Genomic DNA, 13,910 nt, shown 5'->3' with positions numbered 1-13,910 from the left:
ATCTTTTTTATATTTTCCAATAAAGTTTAAAAAATACTACTTCCTCAGTCCCAATTTATATGAAAGTTGATCTATTTGGGAAATTAAACATTTTTTTCTTTGACTACAATTTCAAATATAGATTCTTCGAGTATTTTATAATAAAATTTACATATTTAAAAATTATTTGGATCGTTTTTTGGTCCAAGTGCTCCACTGCAGAAACTGTCAGAGTTAAGCTAGATGGTTGTTAGAGGGAAGAGCATATCTAAGACGAAAGATAACGGTGGGCTTTCATAAACCGATAGGTACACAAAGGGCAAATGTAAAGATAAATCGCAAACTTTAGGTATAACATTGAACCTTTTCCCCTAAACTTTCCTGCGTTCGGAGCTAACTCGTTGGAGCCATTCTTTTGACAGTTTGTTAAGAAAGTAGGAAAAGTTGCTGATCCATGCCTTGCTGATAGCATAAATCTGTACCTTAACAAGCCAGAAGTTCAAAAGGCACAGCATGCCAACACCACTCATCTGCCATATGCCTGGAATTTTTGTTTGGGGTCAGTTTTCTCCTCCCTTTACTTTCTATTACCCTAAAGCCCCTTATTTAAAAGCTTAAATTGTTAAATAGACATGTAAATTTGATCTCAACTGTTAGTTTGACACTTAAACTTACCCAATAATCGTATAGACACTTTAACTAGGTTATAGTGTGTCCCTTAAACACATGATGTGGCGAACTGCATGTCTCAAAAGTCAGTTTTGAGAGTGTGAAGTCTTGTTGTTACCCGTTCTTTTTTATATTTTATCTGAAAAAACTTGAAAATTCGGTCCTCTCCTTCCCGCATCATCTGATTAGAAAAATTGGTCACTCCGCCCTGAACTTCTCCCTCTATTCAAAATCCAAACCAAAATCAGAACTCATCTCATATTCTGACAGGTAAATAATAGAAATCTTAAAAACATGAAATTTCAAACTTAAAAATGTAAACCTAGATCCAAATAAAGGATGACAGGTTTCTTTTTATTTGTAAATGTTTATCTAACAGTTGGGGGACTTCTAATTATACTTTGGAACTAAAATATAACAAGAGGTACAATTAAACAACCCATTCATTTAGACTTTGTCAAATTTAACGAACATAAATTGTTAAATATTTAATGGAGGCAAAATAAACTTTTGATAACTTAAAGGATCAAAATTGTTCAATACATACTTAAAGGACCATTCTGAGTCTACCCTATAACATAAAGGACCATTTTTTATTATTTTCTCACATAAGGGTGTAAGTGTTAAAATTGAGTCAGAAACCTATGCAAGGAGAAGCAGATCTGTTATCAGACCAACAACATCACTCTCAATAAATACTCTCAATAAATACTTCACGTACTTAGAGGGTAAAAATATAAATATGATACTAGCCTGTTTGATCAAGCTTATTTTCCCCCAAAAAGTACTTATTTTTTCAATAAGTGCTTATTTGAAAAAAAAGCGAAGTGTTTGGTCAAGCTTTTGGGAAAAAAGAAGTGCTTCTGGAGAGTAGCAGAAGCAGTTTTTCAGAAGCTGAAAAAAACAGTTTTTGCCCAAAAGCATTTTTTTGAAAAGTACTTTTGAGAAAAGTACAAACAGAAGTACTTTTTAAAAGCTTTGCCAAACACTAATTGCTGCTCAAAAGTGTTTTTTAATTAATTGACCAAACACAAACTACTTTTTACCAAAAGTGCTTTTTTGAAAAGTACTTTTTAAAATAAGTTGATTTTAGAAGTTTGGTCAAACATCTTTATATTTCTTTAAGGGGTTAACAACGACCTTTTACCCGATAAGGCAATTGAGTGACTTTTTTCCGCACTAATAAGCCGTTAATTATAAAGTTTTAATCCGTTCACCAACCGTTAATTCGATATTCCAATACCAATAAGATAATTTTACGGTTGAGTTATCGGTTTCGATTTTGAACATCCCTACTTAAGGGACTGTTTTGAGTCTACCCTGAAACGTAAAGGACCATTTTTATCATTTTCTCACATAATGGTGTAAGTGTTAAATTGAGTAGGGTTATATAGTGTAATTTACTCTTCACGTTGGTAGTGACATGTGGAGGAATAGATATAACACGTGGCATGCCTACGTTAAACCAAAAAAATAACTAACTTTTGCTTTTGTTCTCACCAACATTTACGCACAGTTTTCGCCCAAATACATCACAGTTTAATTTCTAATCAATCAATCATCCATCTTTCAGATTAAAAATTTGCAGAACAGCCTTACAGGTACCAGTTTCATTATTACAGTAATATTATTTTCTATATTTGTGGCGTTTAAGGTGTATGTCAGCTACCTTTGACATGAGTTATCAGATACTCCCTTTGTCTCAATTTATATGATGTATTCTGATTTATGTGATTATAGATATCTCGTTAGGCATAAATTTAAAGTTTAAGAAAATGTGTCAATCTTTTTTGGATTGACTAAAAAGAAAAGTTGTGTCATATAAAGTGGGACAGAATTTGTATGTTCATAATTTGGTAAAAATCGAATTATCAAATTGAAACTGAACAAAATCGAAATCAAAGTGTACTAAATTTTAATTTAAGTTTGGTTTTGGTATAGTATCTGAAATATTGGAAATATGGGATTGTACTTTTTCAAAACTGTACCTCTGTCTTTAGTTTCCAAATAGCACTACGAAATAAAAAATGTAAAAAAGAAAAGCATCCACACATGTGAAAATGAAAGTTATATTTATTAAACGATTTGGAATAATCCGTTAATGTTTGTTGAACCTCGACATCCACGCGTATTCGATGTGGTTGTCGTATCGTCTAAGCCCTCGCTTTACGAGGGATGTCGACCTGGCGTGCCATGTCATCATGTTCATCATTTTATCACCCTTGTTATACCCAAAAGAGGAAGCTTCAAGTATCTTGGGTCCATAATACAAGGGGACGGGGAGATTGACGATGATGTCGCACGCCGTATTGGAGCAGGGTGGATGAAATGGAGATTCGCCTCCGGGGTGTTTTGCGAAGTAGGTGTCGCCTAGGCTGAAAGGTAGGTTCTACCTAGTGGTGGCTAGACCAGCATCGTTGTATGGGGCAGAATATCTGCCTGTCAAGAGCGCTCACCTTCAGAAGATGAAGGTAGAAGATGAAGGTAGCGGAGATGAGGATGCTCAAATGGACGTGTGGTCATATTAGGAGAGATATGATTAGAAATGAAGTTATACGGGACAAGGTCGGAGTGGCCTCCGTGGCGGACAAGATGAGGGAAGCGAGACTGAGATGGTTTGGGCATATGAAGAGGAGGAGTGAGGATGCGCCGATTAGGAGGTGTGAGAGAATGGCAGTCGGAGGTAGAGATAGGCTGAAGAAGAACTGGGGGAGGTGATTAGACTGGACATGGCACATGTTACTGTGGACATGACCTTAGATAGGACGATTTGGAGATCGAGGATTAGGATAGAAGGTTAGTAAGTAGTTAAGTTTTGTCGCGCGATATGTGAGAGATGTGGGGGGCTAGTCTTTCCATCTCCTATTCTCCTTTTCTTGGTAGTAGTATTTAGGTATCACGTAGATTATTATCCTTATGTGTGTATTACTATGTGTTGCTATATTTGTTTTATATCTTGATATTTTGCTGTCTTATTTTTCTTTCAATCCTGCATTGACTATGTTTCTTTTGAGCCAAGGGTCTATCGGAAACAACCTCTTTACCCCACAAAGGTAGAGGTAAGGTCTGTGTACATCTACCCTCCCCAGACCCCACTTGTGGGAGTACACTGGGTATGTTGTTGTTGTTTTTGTATCAGCATGGCGTTTATAACATATCCTGTACACATCTAAGGAAGAAATGCGTTAATCAACTCTGATTGAATTCTGGGTCAAAATTGTTGTAACTGTCCATTTCTGATTTTTTCTAATTTTGGCTGGTGGCAAGGAGCTACTTGGAAACAGTCTCTGAGTATACCCGAGTCCACAGCTCAAGCATAAAGTACAGACCAAAAGAGTTTCACATTGTGATGCTTATTTCTGAGATGGTACCTAGCGGAGAGATTTTCTTGTTAACATTAGTTTCATCTTCAGAATTATTCTTAAGTGGAGTTTATTCTAATATAGAAAGTATGAGCTGTTATTACGTAAAAGTCAGAATTTTAAAGAAGCGGTACAGCTACTTATAAGTGCAAAACATGTTGTGGCATGGAAATACAATGTTACAGACATTTGTAATAGGTTCTAATGAGTCATGGAACCCTTCAATCAAGTGTAGGCATATGTTGCAGCAATAAATTTTCCTTATCGATCTGGTCGGGCATTCTCCTTACGATCTTGTTTAAATTTTTTCTATCTGATGGTTGTCTTGGCGCTTCTCAGGAATAGATTCTTAGAGCCAGGGCTTCTTCTTTGGGTATATTGCATCAAATGGCACAAGCGAAAATTACGGAAAATACTTTGAAACTTGCAAGCTATGATGCTTACTTTGAGATGGTCCAGAACAGAAAAAAATTGCCCCGAAATTTACAGGAAACTTTAACTGATGCATTTGCAAATATTCCAGTTTCATCCTTCCCTCAAGTCCCAGGAGGAAAAGGTATCTAAAATAGATAAGTTTTCTCATAATTATGTTTTTTCATATCCAATGTTGTATCCTAAACGGCTTCTTATACCTCATTCCAGTGATTGAAATAGACGCTGAGACTTCCATAGGCGATGCCGTCAAAATCCTTTCTGAATCCAACATCCTCTCAGCTCCGGTGAAGAATCCAGCTGCTCAGAATAGTACGGATTGGAGAGAAAGGTACTGTTGAAAATTGCTTCTGTTACCGCTGATTTACTAGAATATAAGTAGTTTAGTTGTAGTGAAAATTGCTTCCCTAGTGTTGTTTCTTTTACTTAAGTTATCTTTACTATTTTTGTTGTCAATGCTTTCTTTCCATCGATATTTTATCATAACTTTATTACCCGTGTATTTTCCAAACCTGTTTTGAAAAACACTTTTCTTGAGCCGAGCGTCTTATCGAAAACATCCTTTCTACCCCAAAAAGGTAGGGGTAAGGTCTGCGCACACCCCACCCTCCCCAGACCCCCTTCCCCTTGTGGGATCACACTGGGTATGTTGTTGTTGTAGTTGTTGGAGGACTCTTTGTTTAAATTTGAATTTAAATATTATAGTTGAGATATTTTAGGTATTTAAAATTATTCTGCAGATTTTTTGTTTTTAAGTTGGCTATTTAAAGCCTCTATGCTTAATAAAATTGCAGAGACAATTTCAATCATTTTTAATCTTTTTGTTGTTCCACCCTTATTTTTTTTCAAAAACAACAGGTACTTAGGCATCCTAGATTACTCGGCTATTGTTCTTTGGGTGCTGGAGGGTGCGGAAACAGCAGCAGCTGCCTTATCAGCAAGTTCGGCAGCAGCAGCAGGCGTTGGAGCAGGTGCTGTTGGTGCTCTCGGAGCATTGGCATTGGGTGCAACGGGTCCCGCCGCAGTTGCTGGTCTAACGGCGGCTGCAGTCGGTGCAGCTGTGGCAGGTGGAGTGGCTGCAGATCGAGGAGCGGGAAAGGATGCTCCAACTGCAGCTGATAAGTTGGGTGAGGATTTCTACAAGGTTATCCTTCAAGAAGAACCCTTTAAGTCAACAAAGGTGAGCAGGCCTACTAAAGGATCGCCCTTAAGCTTCTACGAAATCACTCTAGCGTAGGGCTGGCAAAATGTTTTAAAAAAACAAGTAACCATCCAATCCGACCCATTAGACATGGGTTGGATAACTGACTTTTTTAAAAAATGGATCAAATATGGATATTATTCATATCCATATTATGCACTAAAAAATGGATATCCAGATTATTAATATTCATTTCCATTAGTTCTTGCTTTTTGGGAGTCCAAGCTTATTTTGGTTGTTAGCTTGTTCTCACCTGAATATTCCTGAAATCATGGATGATATGGAAATCCATATTATCCGTTGGTTAACTCATTTTTATCCTTGTTAAATATGAGCGGTTCGGATATTTTATCCATTTCTGTTTAACCCATTTTCGACCCGCACATATCCGATTTGTCCCCGCCCCTTTTCCGCTCCTACTCTAGCGGTTTGATTGATCAAAAGAGACTTTGCCTTCTTATGTTGCTTATGTCTAGATTATTTAGGCTTCTCCATGTCTTTAGTACTCTCAAACATGAAAAATAACGATCAAATTGGAGAACAACAAAAGCTGTACTAAATTATATTCAGAGAGTTTGACATGAATACATGTGACAAGGGCCAGTAATTATATTTGCAGGTGAGGTCCATTATAAAATCCTATCGGTGGGCACCATTTGTTCCAGTAGCAACAGACAGTTCTATGTTGAGTGTCTTGCTGTTGCTATCAAAATATAGGCTGCGGAATGTACCTGTTATTGAAAGGGGAAGTCCATTTCTTAAGAACTTCATTACTCAATCGGCTGTAATACGGGGTCTTGTAGGATGCAAAGGGAGGGATTGGTTTGACTGCATCTCTGCTCACCCTATATCAGAGCTTGGCCTCCCGTACATGTCCGCTGATGAGGTCAGCTATTTGTAGCCCCTGACATTATATATTTCTCTCTCTGTTCCAAATTGTTTGTCTTAGTTTGACTCGGCGCTAAATTTAAGAAAATAAAGACTTTTGAATCTTGTGGTCCTAAACTATAAAGATATGTGTGATATACCAAAATGCCCTTTGAATCTTATGGTCTTTAATATTCCATGTAGAATGTTGGGTATAAAGAGTTGCTAAATATAAAAAGTGGCTTTCTTTCGATATAGATTAAAAAGGAAAGTAAGACAAACAAATTGAAATGGAGGGAGTATTTTGATCTTACAGGAGTTGTTGATGGCAAGTTTGTCTTTAAACGTGCACTTCAGGTTATTAGTGTCCGAAACGATGAACTGATTTTGGAAGCATTCAAGAAAATGAGAGATAGCAATATTGGAGGTCTGCCAGTTGTTGAAGGACCAAAGAAGAAGATAGTGGGCAATGTAAGCATAAGAGACATCAGATTCTTGTTACTCAAACCTGAACTATTCTCCAACTTCAGGTATGTCGTACATATAAATTGTTAGTTCCTCACGGATCTGACTATTTGATAACTTCTAAGATAATTAGAGTTTCAATTCTAGGGAGACTTTCTTATGGTTGCACTTATGCAAGAAAACCAGAAAATAGATGACTATTTGATAACTTCTAAGATAATTAGAGTTTCAATTCTAGGGAGACTTTCTTATGGTTGAACTTATGCAAGAAAACCAGAAAATAGATTGATAACTTCTAAGATAATTAGAGTTTCAATTCTAGGGAGACTTTCTTATGGTTGAACTTATGCAAGAAAACCCGAAAATAGATGACTATTTGATAACTTCTAAGATAATTAGAGTTTCAATTCTAGGGAGACTTTCTTATGGTTGAACTTATGAAAGGCTTCCTCCGTGACTCTGTCCAATTTATGTGAAGGTGTTACTGTTTGGGGAGTTGAACAATTTTTTCTGACTATGATTTTCTCTAACTTCTTAAAAAATATTTTGAATATGTTGACTTGTAGTACTTTTGGTGTAGTTTTCAAATATACAAATTTTGTCTTTAAATAATTGAAGAATTTGTACCCGAATTCATTGTCAAAATTAAGTGTTTTGACCCTCATATTCCAAACACCTTCACATAAATTAGGACAGAAGGAGTATATCAAAGTTGAACTCAATACTCGAATGGCAAAACGATTAGACCTCTATCATGTAGGCTCAGAGATGTTCTGTGTTTCTTTGTGCGTTGGTACTTAATTATGCCCGTTTAAATCACAGGCAGCTGACAGTCACGGGCTTCATGAACACAGTTGCTTCGGCAACACATGATGCCACAAAGGCTGCTACACCAATAACATGCAAGCTCGGTTCAACTCTTTGTAGTGTGATAGACACTCTCGCGTCCAAGTTAGTTCACAGGATCTACGTGACAGCCGAGGATGACGAAGAAGTCGTCGGTGTAATTACGCTCAGAGATGTCATTTCCTGCTTCATCTATGAACCACCAAACTTCTTTGATAACTATTTTGGATTTTCTGCACAAGAAATGCTCGGAAAATGATATGTTTCTGTTGGTGAATAAGCGGGATATGGGTGAGTAGAAGATGCAGTAAAAAGAATCAGTACCAGGTTTTTAGCATAAAAATACAAGTAATAGTCTCTTTTACCAGTTTAACATGTGCACGATGATCCTTTTATGTCACTTTTTGAGTTCCTTTTTTTTGTTTCTCCGGTTTATCAAAGGCCGTTCTGTCTTGCTAGCTAGCATGAAGGTTAAGGTTCCATAAAACTTTTTCTAGATAGAAAGTTCTTTTTCTGCATGGTTATAGAAAGCCATTGTATAGAGAATTTGGGATTTACCATTTTCTACCAAGTTTGATCTGTAAGGGTATCGGTCGAGTTCCCGCCCCCTTCGAGTTTGTACTTTACATCTACTTTAATAAAATTCAACCACTTCTAGGTTTCCTTTAATAAAATAACAAAAAATGTTGCCTTGATAGTTAAATGAGTTGGCCTATGTTATGTTGATAGTTAAATGTGTTAGAAACATGATCTTTAGGTAGAGAAACTTATTAGCATTACAACTCTTATCAGAAAGTGAAAGTACATTCACCCAATGCAAAAGGCAAAGAGTGAAGTCCCACTGTTCCAAGTAGGATGGAACTTAGCCAGACCAATTGAATATCCATGGCCAACATAAACACAACCATAGCTAACTGATGCACCTCCATATATGGTAGCACCAGTGTTGAATGACCACAAGATTTTCCCAGTACTGGCATCCATGGCATAGAGAGGCCCATTAGGAGCCACAGATCCTGCAAATAAAACTCCATTGACTATGGTGACCGGCCCGTGGGCCGTGTCGTTGCTAGGGTCTGCAGTGGTCCAGAGGATTTGGCCTGTGTTTGCATCCATTGCCACCCATCCACCAGCTGTTGTTGTTTGAGTTGAAGGTGCCAGGGTGAAAGGAACTCTGTTTCCATTGACTATGTTTGTGTAAACTCGCCTCCCGTCTGTCGCTGCACCCCATACACCTCCCCCCTCCAAGCTCCCCGGTCCTGCTGTCTACATCACGCAAATTAAACAGTTATAGCAAGTTATCTACTTTATGTTGCCAAATTAAGTTTTAATATATATTATACATGATGTTGCATGTTAGTGTGTTACTTAACTTCAGTGGCAGAAACGAGAATTCATAAGAGATGAGAAAATACTAAAATTTCATACCTAAGATTTGAACTTATGAGTTAAAGCAATTCTCGAACATTCTTCGTCACTATATTATAATCTTTCTTTATATTAAGGGGATTCAACAGATTATATATAACAAAAAGAATACGTTTTATGCTATATGCTTATATAAACAGTATAGTTTTTCAGCAATTGAAATTCCTACCTAGTTCCGCTCCTGCTTAACCTGTGACGGTGTAAAACAACTATGTGATGTTGTCAGTGTACCAAAGTTTAATAACCATAGGCCAAATGCTTAGCTACGGTTATTTAATTTCTACTCTTCCTCTCACAAAAGCAACATCTTTCTTCTGTCTGTTGAATGTTTAATAAATGTTTCTACCTGTATACATACTAGATTATACTACTTTTGGAAGCAAACTAAAATACTCATTGATGATGGTGAAGAGCAGTTGAAAGATGAAAATTCTGGTTATAAAGACTTTACCTTAACCCAAACAATATGGCCAGTGTTGCGATCAAGTGCCCAAGCAAAGCCACTTTTCTGCACCGCTACCACAACGTCGCGCAATCTTCCATTTGAAAATATAGTCAACAACATAGGCGCCTCTCCAAAATCAGCATCCAAGTTAGGCCCTGGTGGACAATCAGGATTATTAGGAACCAAACACGCAAAATAGAAAACGTCGTAGCCTCCAAGCTGTGTGGCCCAAGCAGTTTCTCCAGTATCCACATCCAGTGCAAGAATTGAATCAAAATGAACATCTTCACCAAAACACTGATCAGTGGTACTTGGTGGCGTTGTCCGGTTGTTCTGTGCTGCTTGACATTTCAGCACATCCGGTGGAGCTAAGTAGAGATTTCCAGTTCCTACGTAGACGAATCCTCTGGCTACGTCGATAGCAGGGCTGCTTCCCCATATCGCTGCCCCTGAATAACCGTCCAGTCTTCCGCCATTGTCTGGTAGTGTATATGTCTGCCATAAAATGGCACCAGTTCTAACATTTAGTTTTACAAGGCTGCCTCTAAATGTGCAGCATTCTGCAGCTGGTAGTAGTTCCTCCAGTGATGATACTCCGACAAAATATCCACTGTTAAGAAAGTTGTGAACAAGTTTAGTGTCCTGGCACAACTCAAGTTTGTTAGGATCGAAATAATCAGGTGTCATGTGGGGAGCTAACAAAGCAAACCTCGAAAGGCGATAGATAAGAAAGACAAAACAGAAATATACCAAAGGGGGACACAAAATTCAACGTGGTTCCGTCGATTGACCTAATCCACAAGGGGAGATGAGAAATCCACTGGAAAAGAGTACAAAATATTGATATCATAAAATTCACTTAGAAAAAAGTGGTTCATACAAGTGACAGGTCAACACTTGTGTCTCACAAATTCTCCCCCTTAATAAAAAATCTAAAACCCCTTAAAGGCTCCATTGTGGATGCTACCAAGTGAGTAGGAAGGAGCCTCAATTTATAGAAGTCTGAGACCTTTTCCTCCAAAAAAAGAATGATTAGCCAAATATAGAAATATTATATTTTCCTTTTAGGAAAAGAAAAATCCAATTATGGTAAAAAAATCTGGACAAACACCTAACAAATTTTTGGTTAATGACTTAATTATGCCTAAGATGTTAGTAAGTTTGAAATCCGCCCTCCTAACTAATTAAAGTCGCCTTTAAGCTATATACACTTTTGGTGTACACAATATTTACACAAACAGGTCAATTATCCGGTAATTACAGGTAAATCTTTTGATAAGCATTAATTATAATGTGGTAAAAATAGTAACTAACATGTTGCACTGTTAAAGCTCGTTCTATATGCGCACCGCAATTACTCAAGAACATGGAAAATATGAATACAAAATAGTGCCAATGCTGATATTTGATGCTTTTTGGAAATTCAAAAACAACAACATACCCAAAACAGTAATTCCATAAAAGTGTACGGTGAGCAGAAAGGTGTATTGTACCTTACCCCCACCTTAGAGGTAGAGCTATTTTCGATAGACTTCCAAGAAGATTTCAGTTAAATAAAAAAGTTAAATACAGAGAAGAAAAGACATGGCAAACAAAAAGGAAAGCTATACATAGCACTCAGAAAGAAAAAAAAAAAAAAAAAAAAAAAAGGAACAGTAACAACAACGAAATAATGCGATAAGAAACACAAGTGGTAACAGAAAATCGAAGACTCTTTCTTGGAAATTCATATAGCAAAAGTGAAATAGCTAACCCCAAGTGAACTGTTCCTGATTGAGTGACAAGAGCCAAAGGCCTGGGATCTAACTGAGTTTTCCAAACAAGTGCTCCAGTTAACCTTCTCACTGCAATCACAACAGCAGGTCCATAAATTCCCACTAGTAAAAGATCATCAGCCACAACTGGTGTTGATCTTGACACTGTCACATTCACATATCTCCCTGTTAAAGGCAATCCAGTGAGCCTTGTAAGATTCTGTTGCCATATGAGTCCTCCATTTCTTGCATTCACTGCATACAAGTTCCCATTCCATGATGGGAAGTAAACTACTCCATTTGCTACTGCTGGTGTTGCTGTAATATCAAATCCAGCCAAGAATTTCCACCTTAGTTTCAAGTTGTTTATTGTTCTTGGACTGATCAAAACTTCACCAATAGCTGACCTACTGTTTGTTCTGTCGCCCCCATGATTCAACCACTGAATATTCATTCACGCATATGCAAAAAGTTAATGGAGAAAAAAAGTAAGATTAAATGATATGATTTCTCCTCCTTCCATCTCAATTTATGTGAATGCACACTACTACAGATATGCGTTTTTCCGACGTACATGATTCCGGTTGAAAATCTGAACTTTCTGTCGAAAACAGCTCCTGGCGAGCATATTCCCGACAGATCCCAATTTATGTGAACGTACACTACTAAAACTATGTGTTTTCAATCTAGCACCAACATATTTCTTTGTTCCATACTTGTTATATACTAGTCAATTAAATTGGTTGAATTGTTGTTCAAATTGAAAGAAGTCGAGATTGATAAGGAGTTGTTTAATGATTCTCGAACATGTACTTGTTTTGGACGAACATTCCCATAGGAAATCTAAGCTTTCCAATGGAAAGCCGTCGAAAACAGCTTCTAATGAGCATATTTCCAATGGAAATCCGTCAGAATTGTAGTGGTATTTGACTGAGTCTTAGGAGTTTAAGAAAGAAAGAAAGACTCCTGAACTCTTGTGGTTAAAAATATGTTATACACATGTTTGGGGTTATAAATCATCTAATTAAGAATAAAATGAAAATTTTAGTTAAAATTATTTCTAAATATTGAAAGATACCATCTTTTACAAACTAAATTGTTAAATATGTCGAATAAATTTAGACAAAGAAGAATACTTACTTCGGCAGATGTACTATCTATAACAAAGCAAAATGTGATGACTATTAGGAAAGAAAGCTTCCCATGGTCGACTTCCCTATGAGTTGAAGCCATATGTTTTATAAGATCAGGTAAATGATCAAGATTTTAATTTTATGGGAATGCATGAAGTATTTATAAGAAATCATTCTCCTTTTACCTTGTTTAGTGGGGGATTTTTTGTCTCATTGGGGTACTAGTTTAGAAAATGATGGAAGCATATCAACTTGAATTTCTTTTTTTGTTTCAAAAGCAAGATCTTCTGCACTAAAGTGATTGAGATGTGTGTCTCTATCAGGTAAGACAGTTGCAACAAATTTAATTAAAATATTGGGAAGTATATATGTCTCAATTTATGTGATACAGTTTGGATTTCGAGAGTCAAACATTTTAGTTTTGACCGTGAATTCGGTCATGGAATCTTCATGTTTTTTGAAATAAAATTTTACATATTTGAAACTACATAAAAAGTACTATAAGTCACAATGATTGACAATTCAAAATATTTAAAAGATATATAAAAAAATTACGGTCAAAGTAAAACTCGTTTGAATGACGAAATTCGGAAGGTGTAACATATATTGGGACGGAGGGAGTATTTGTTTTCATTTTTGTATATCTTGCAAAATAGGCCGGTGCATTTCTTGACTATGCAGATTATTGTGAAGATCCAGTATAATTTGTGAGTAATTTAAATTGCATAAAGTATGAAATCATACCGGTCTATCATAATTTTTTTTGTTTTCCTCCTTTGTTGCTTGTAGCTTTGGGAATTGGGATCTTGACAATTCGACATGATTTGTAATCCATAGGACAGTAAGGTTGAGTATAGTATGAAGTCATACAAGTCTGTCATGACCTGCATGCCACAATTCTAAAATGTTTCTTTTATCATGTTTTTTATCGTATTTCGCCTTTGGTAAATCACAAAATACATATTTAAATATTTATTTCACGCATGGTAACTATAAGATAATTCTGTAAATATATTTAGAGAAAATAATTCTTTAAACAAATTCATTTCATTCATGGTACTTCAGAAAATAATTCTTTAAATAAATGTACTTCATTTGTGGTACCTAGAAACAGTTCTTTAACATTATTTCACTCTAATATTACAAATTATAGGTGTATAACATTTTGAAGTACATTTTTTTCTCTTCTTTGTTTTTAGCTTTACTATGACAATCCGATATGATAGCTTTGAAATCATAACAATCTGGCTTGGTGGCGATCCAACATGATACTAGGTTGTAAATATAGAAATTTCAAAACACTCAGTGAGAATGAAATATTTTTTTATC

The 13,910-nt window shown here is 36.3% G+C and overlaps 2 protein-coding genes across 4 annotated transcripts; one reads left to right on the top strand and one right to left on the bottom strand.

Annotated features, from left to right (window-relative positions):
* Window positions 1-325: 325 nt before the first annotated feature.
* Window positions 326-8,447, top strand: LOC132032653 (SNF1-related protein kinase regulatory subunit gamma-1-like). 3 transcript variants are annotated; one of them, XM_059422316.1, is made up of 8 exons: window positions 2,137-2,249; window positions 3,668-3,707; window positions 4,350-4,566; window positions 4,653-4,773; window positions 5,301-5,622; window positions 6,263-6,529; window positions 6,868-7,040; window positions 7,798-8,447. In XM_059422316.1, exons 3-8 carry the CDS (start codon window positions 4,398-4,400, stop codon window positions 8,078-8,080), a joined length of 1,335 nt encoding a protein of 444 aa, XP_059278299.1. In that variant the 5' UTR covers window positions 2,137-2,249; window positions 3,668-3,707; window positions 4,350-4,397; the 3' UTR covers window positions 8,081-8,447. The 3 variants fall into 3 exon arrangements, with proteins under 3 accessions (XP_059278300.1, XP_059278298.1, XP_059278299.1); XM_059422317.1 differs by lacking the exons at window positions 2,137-2,249; window positions 3,668-3,707 and adding an exon at window positions 326-538; XM_059422315.1 differs by lacking the exon at window positions 3,668-3,707 and having other exon boundaries at window positions 2,098-2,249.
* A 70-nt stretch (window positions 8,448-8,517) lies between these two features.
* Window positions 8,518-12,697, bottom strand: LOC132032652 (uncharacterized). Its single transcript, XM_059422314.1, has 4 exons — window positions 12,589-12,697; window positions 11,448-11,890; window positions 9,701-10,304; window positions 8,518-9,087 (listed from the first exon to the last, which is right to left on the bottom strand). The coding sequence occupies exons 1-4, from the start codon at window positions 12,679-12,681 to the stop codon at window positions 8,629-8,631; spliced, it is 1,599 nt and encodes a 532-aa protein (XP_059278297.1). The 5' UTR covers window positions 12,682-12,697; the 3' UTR covers window positions 8,518-8,628.
* Between the last annotated feature and the right edge of the window lie 1,213 nt (window positions 12,698-13,910).

Source organism: Lycium ferocissimum, chromosome 10, assembly GCF_029784015.1.
Source record: "Lycium ferocissimum isolate CSIRO_LF1 chromosome 10, AGI_CSIRO_Lferr_CH_V1, whole genome shotgun sequence".
Taxonomy (NCBI): domain Eukaryota; kingdom Viridiplantae; phylum Streptophyta; class Magnoliopsida; order Solanales; family Solanaceae; genus Lycium; species Lycium ferocissimum.
The sequence above is the reverse complement of the archived record's forward strand: the minus strand, read 5'-3'. Positions and strand labels throughout refer to the sequence as shown.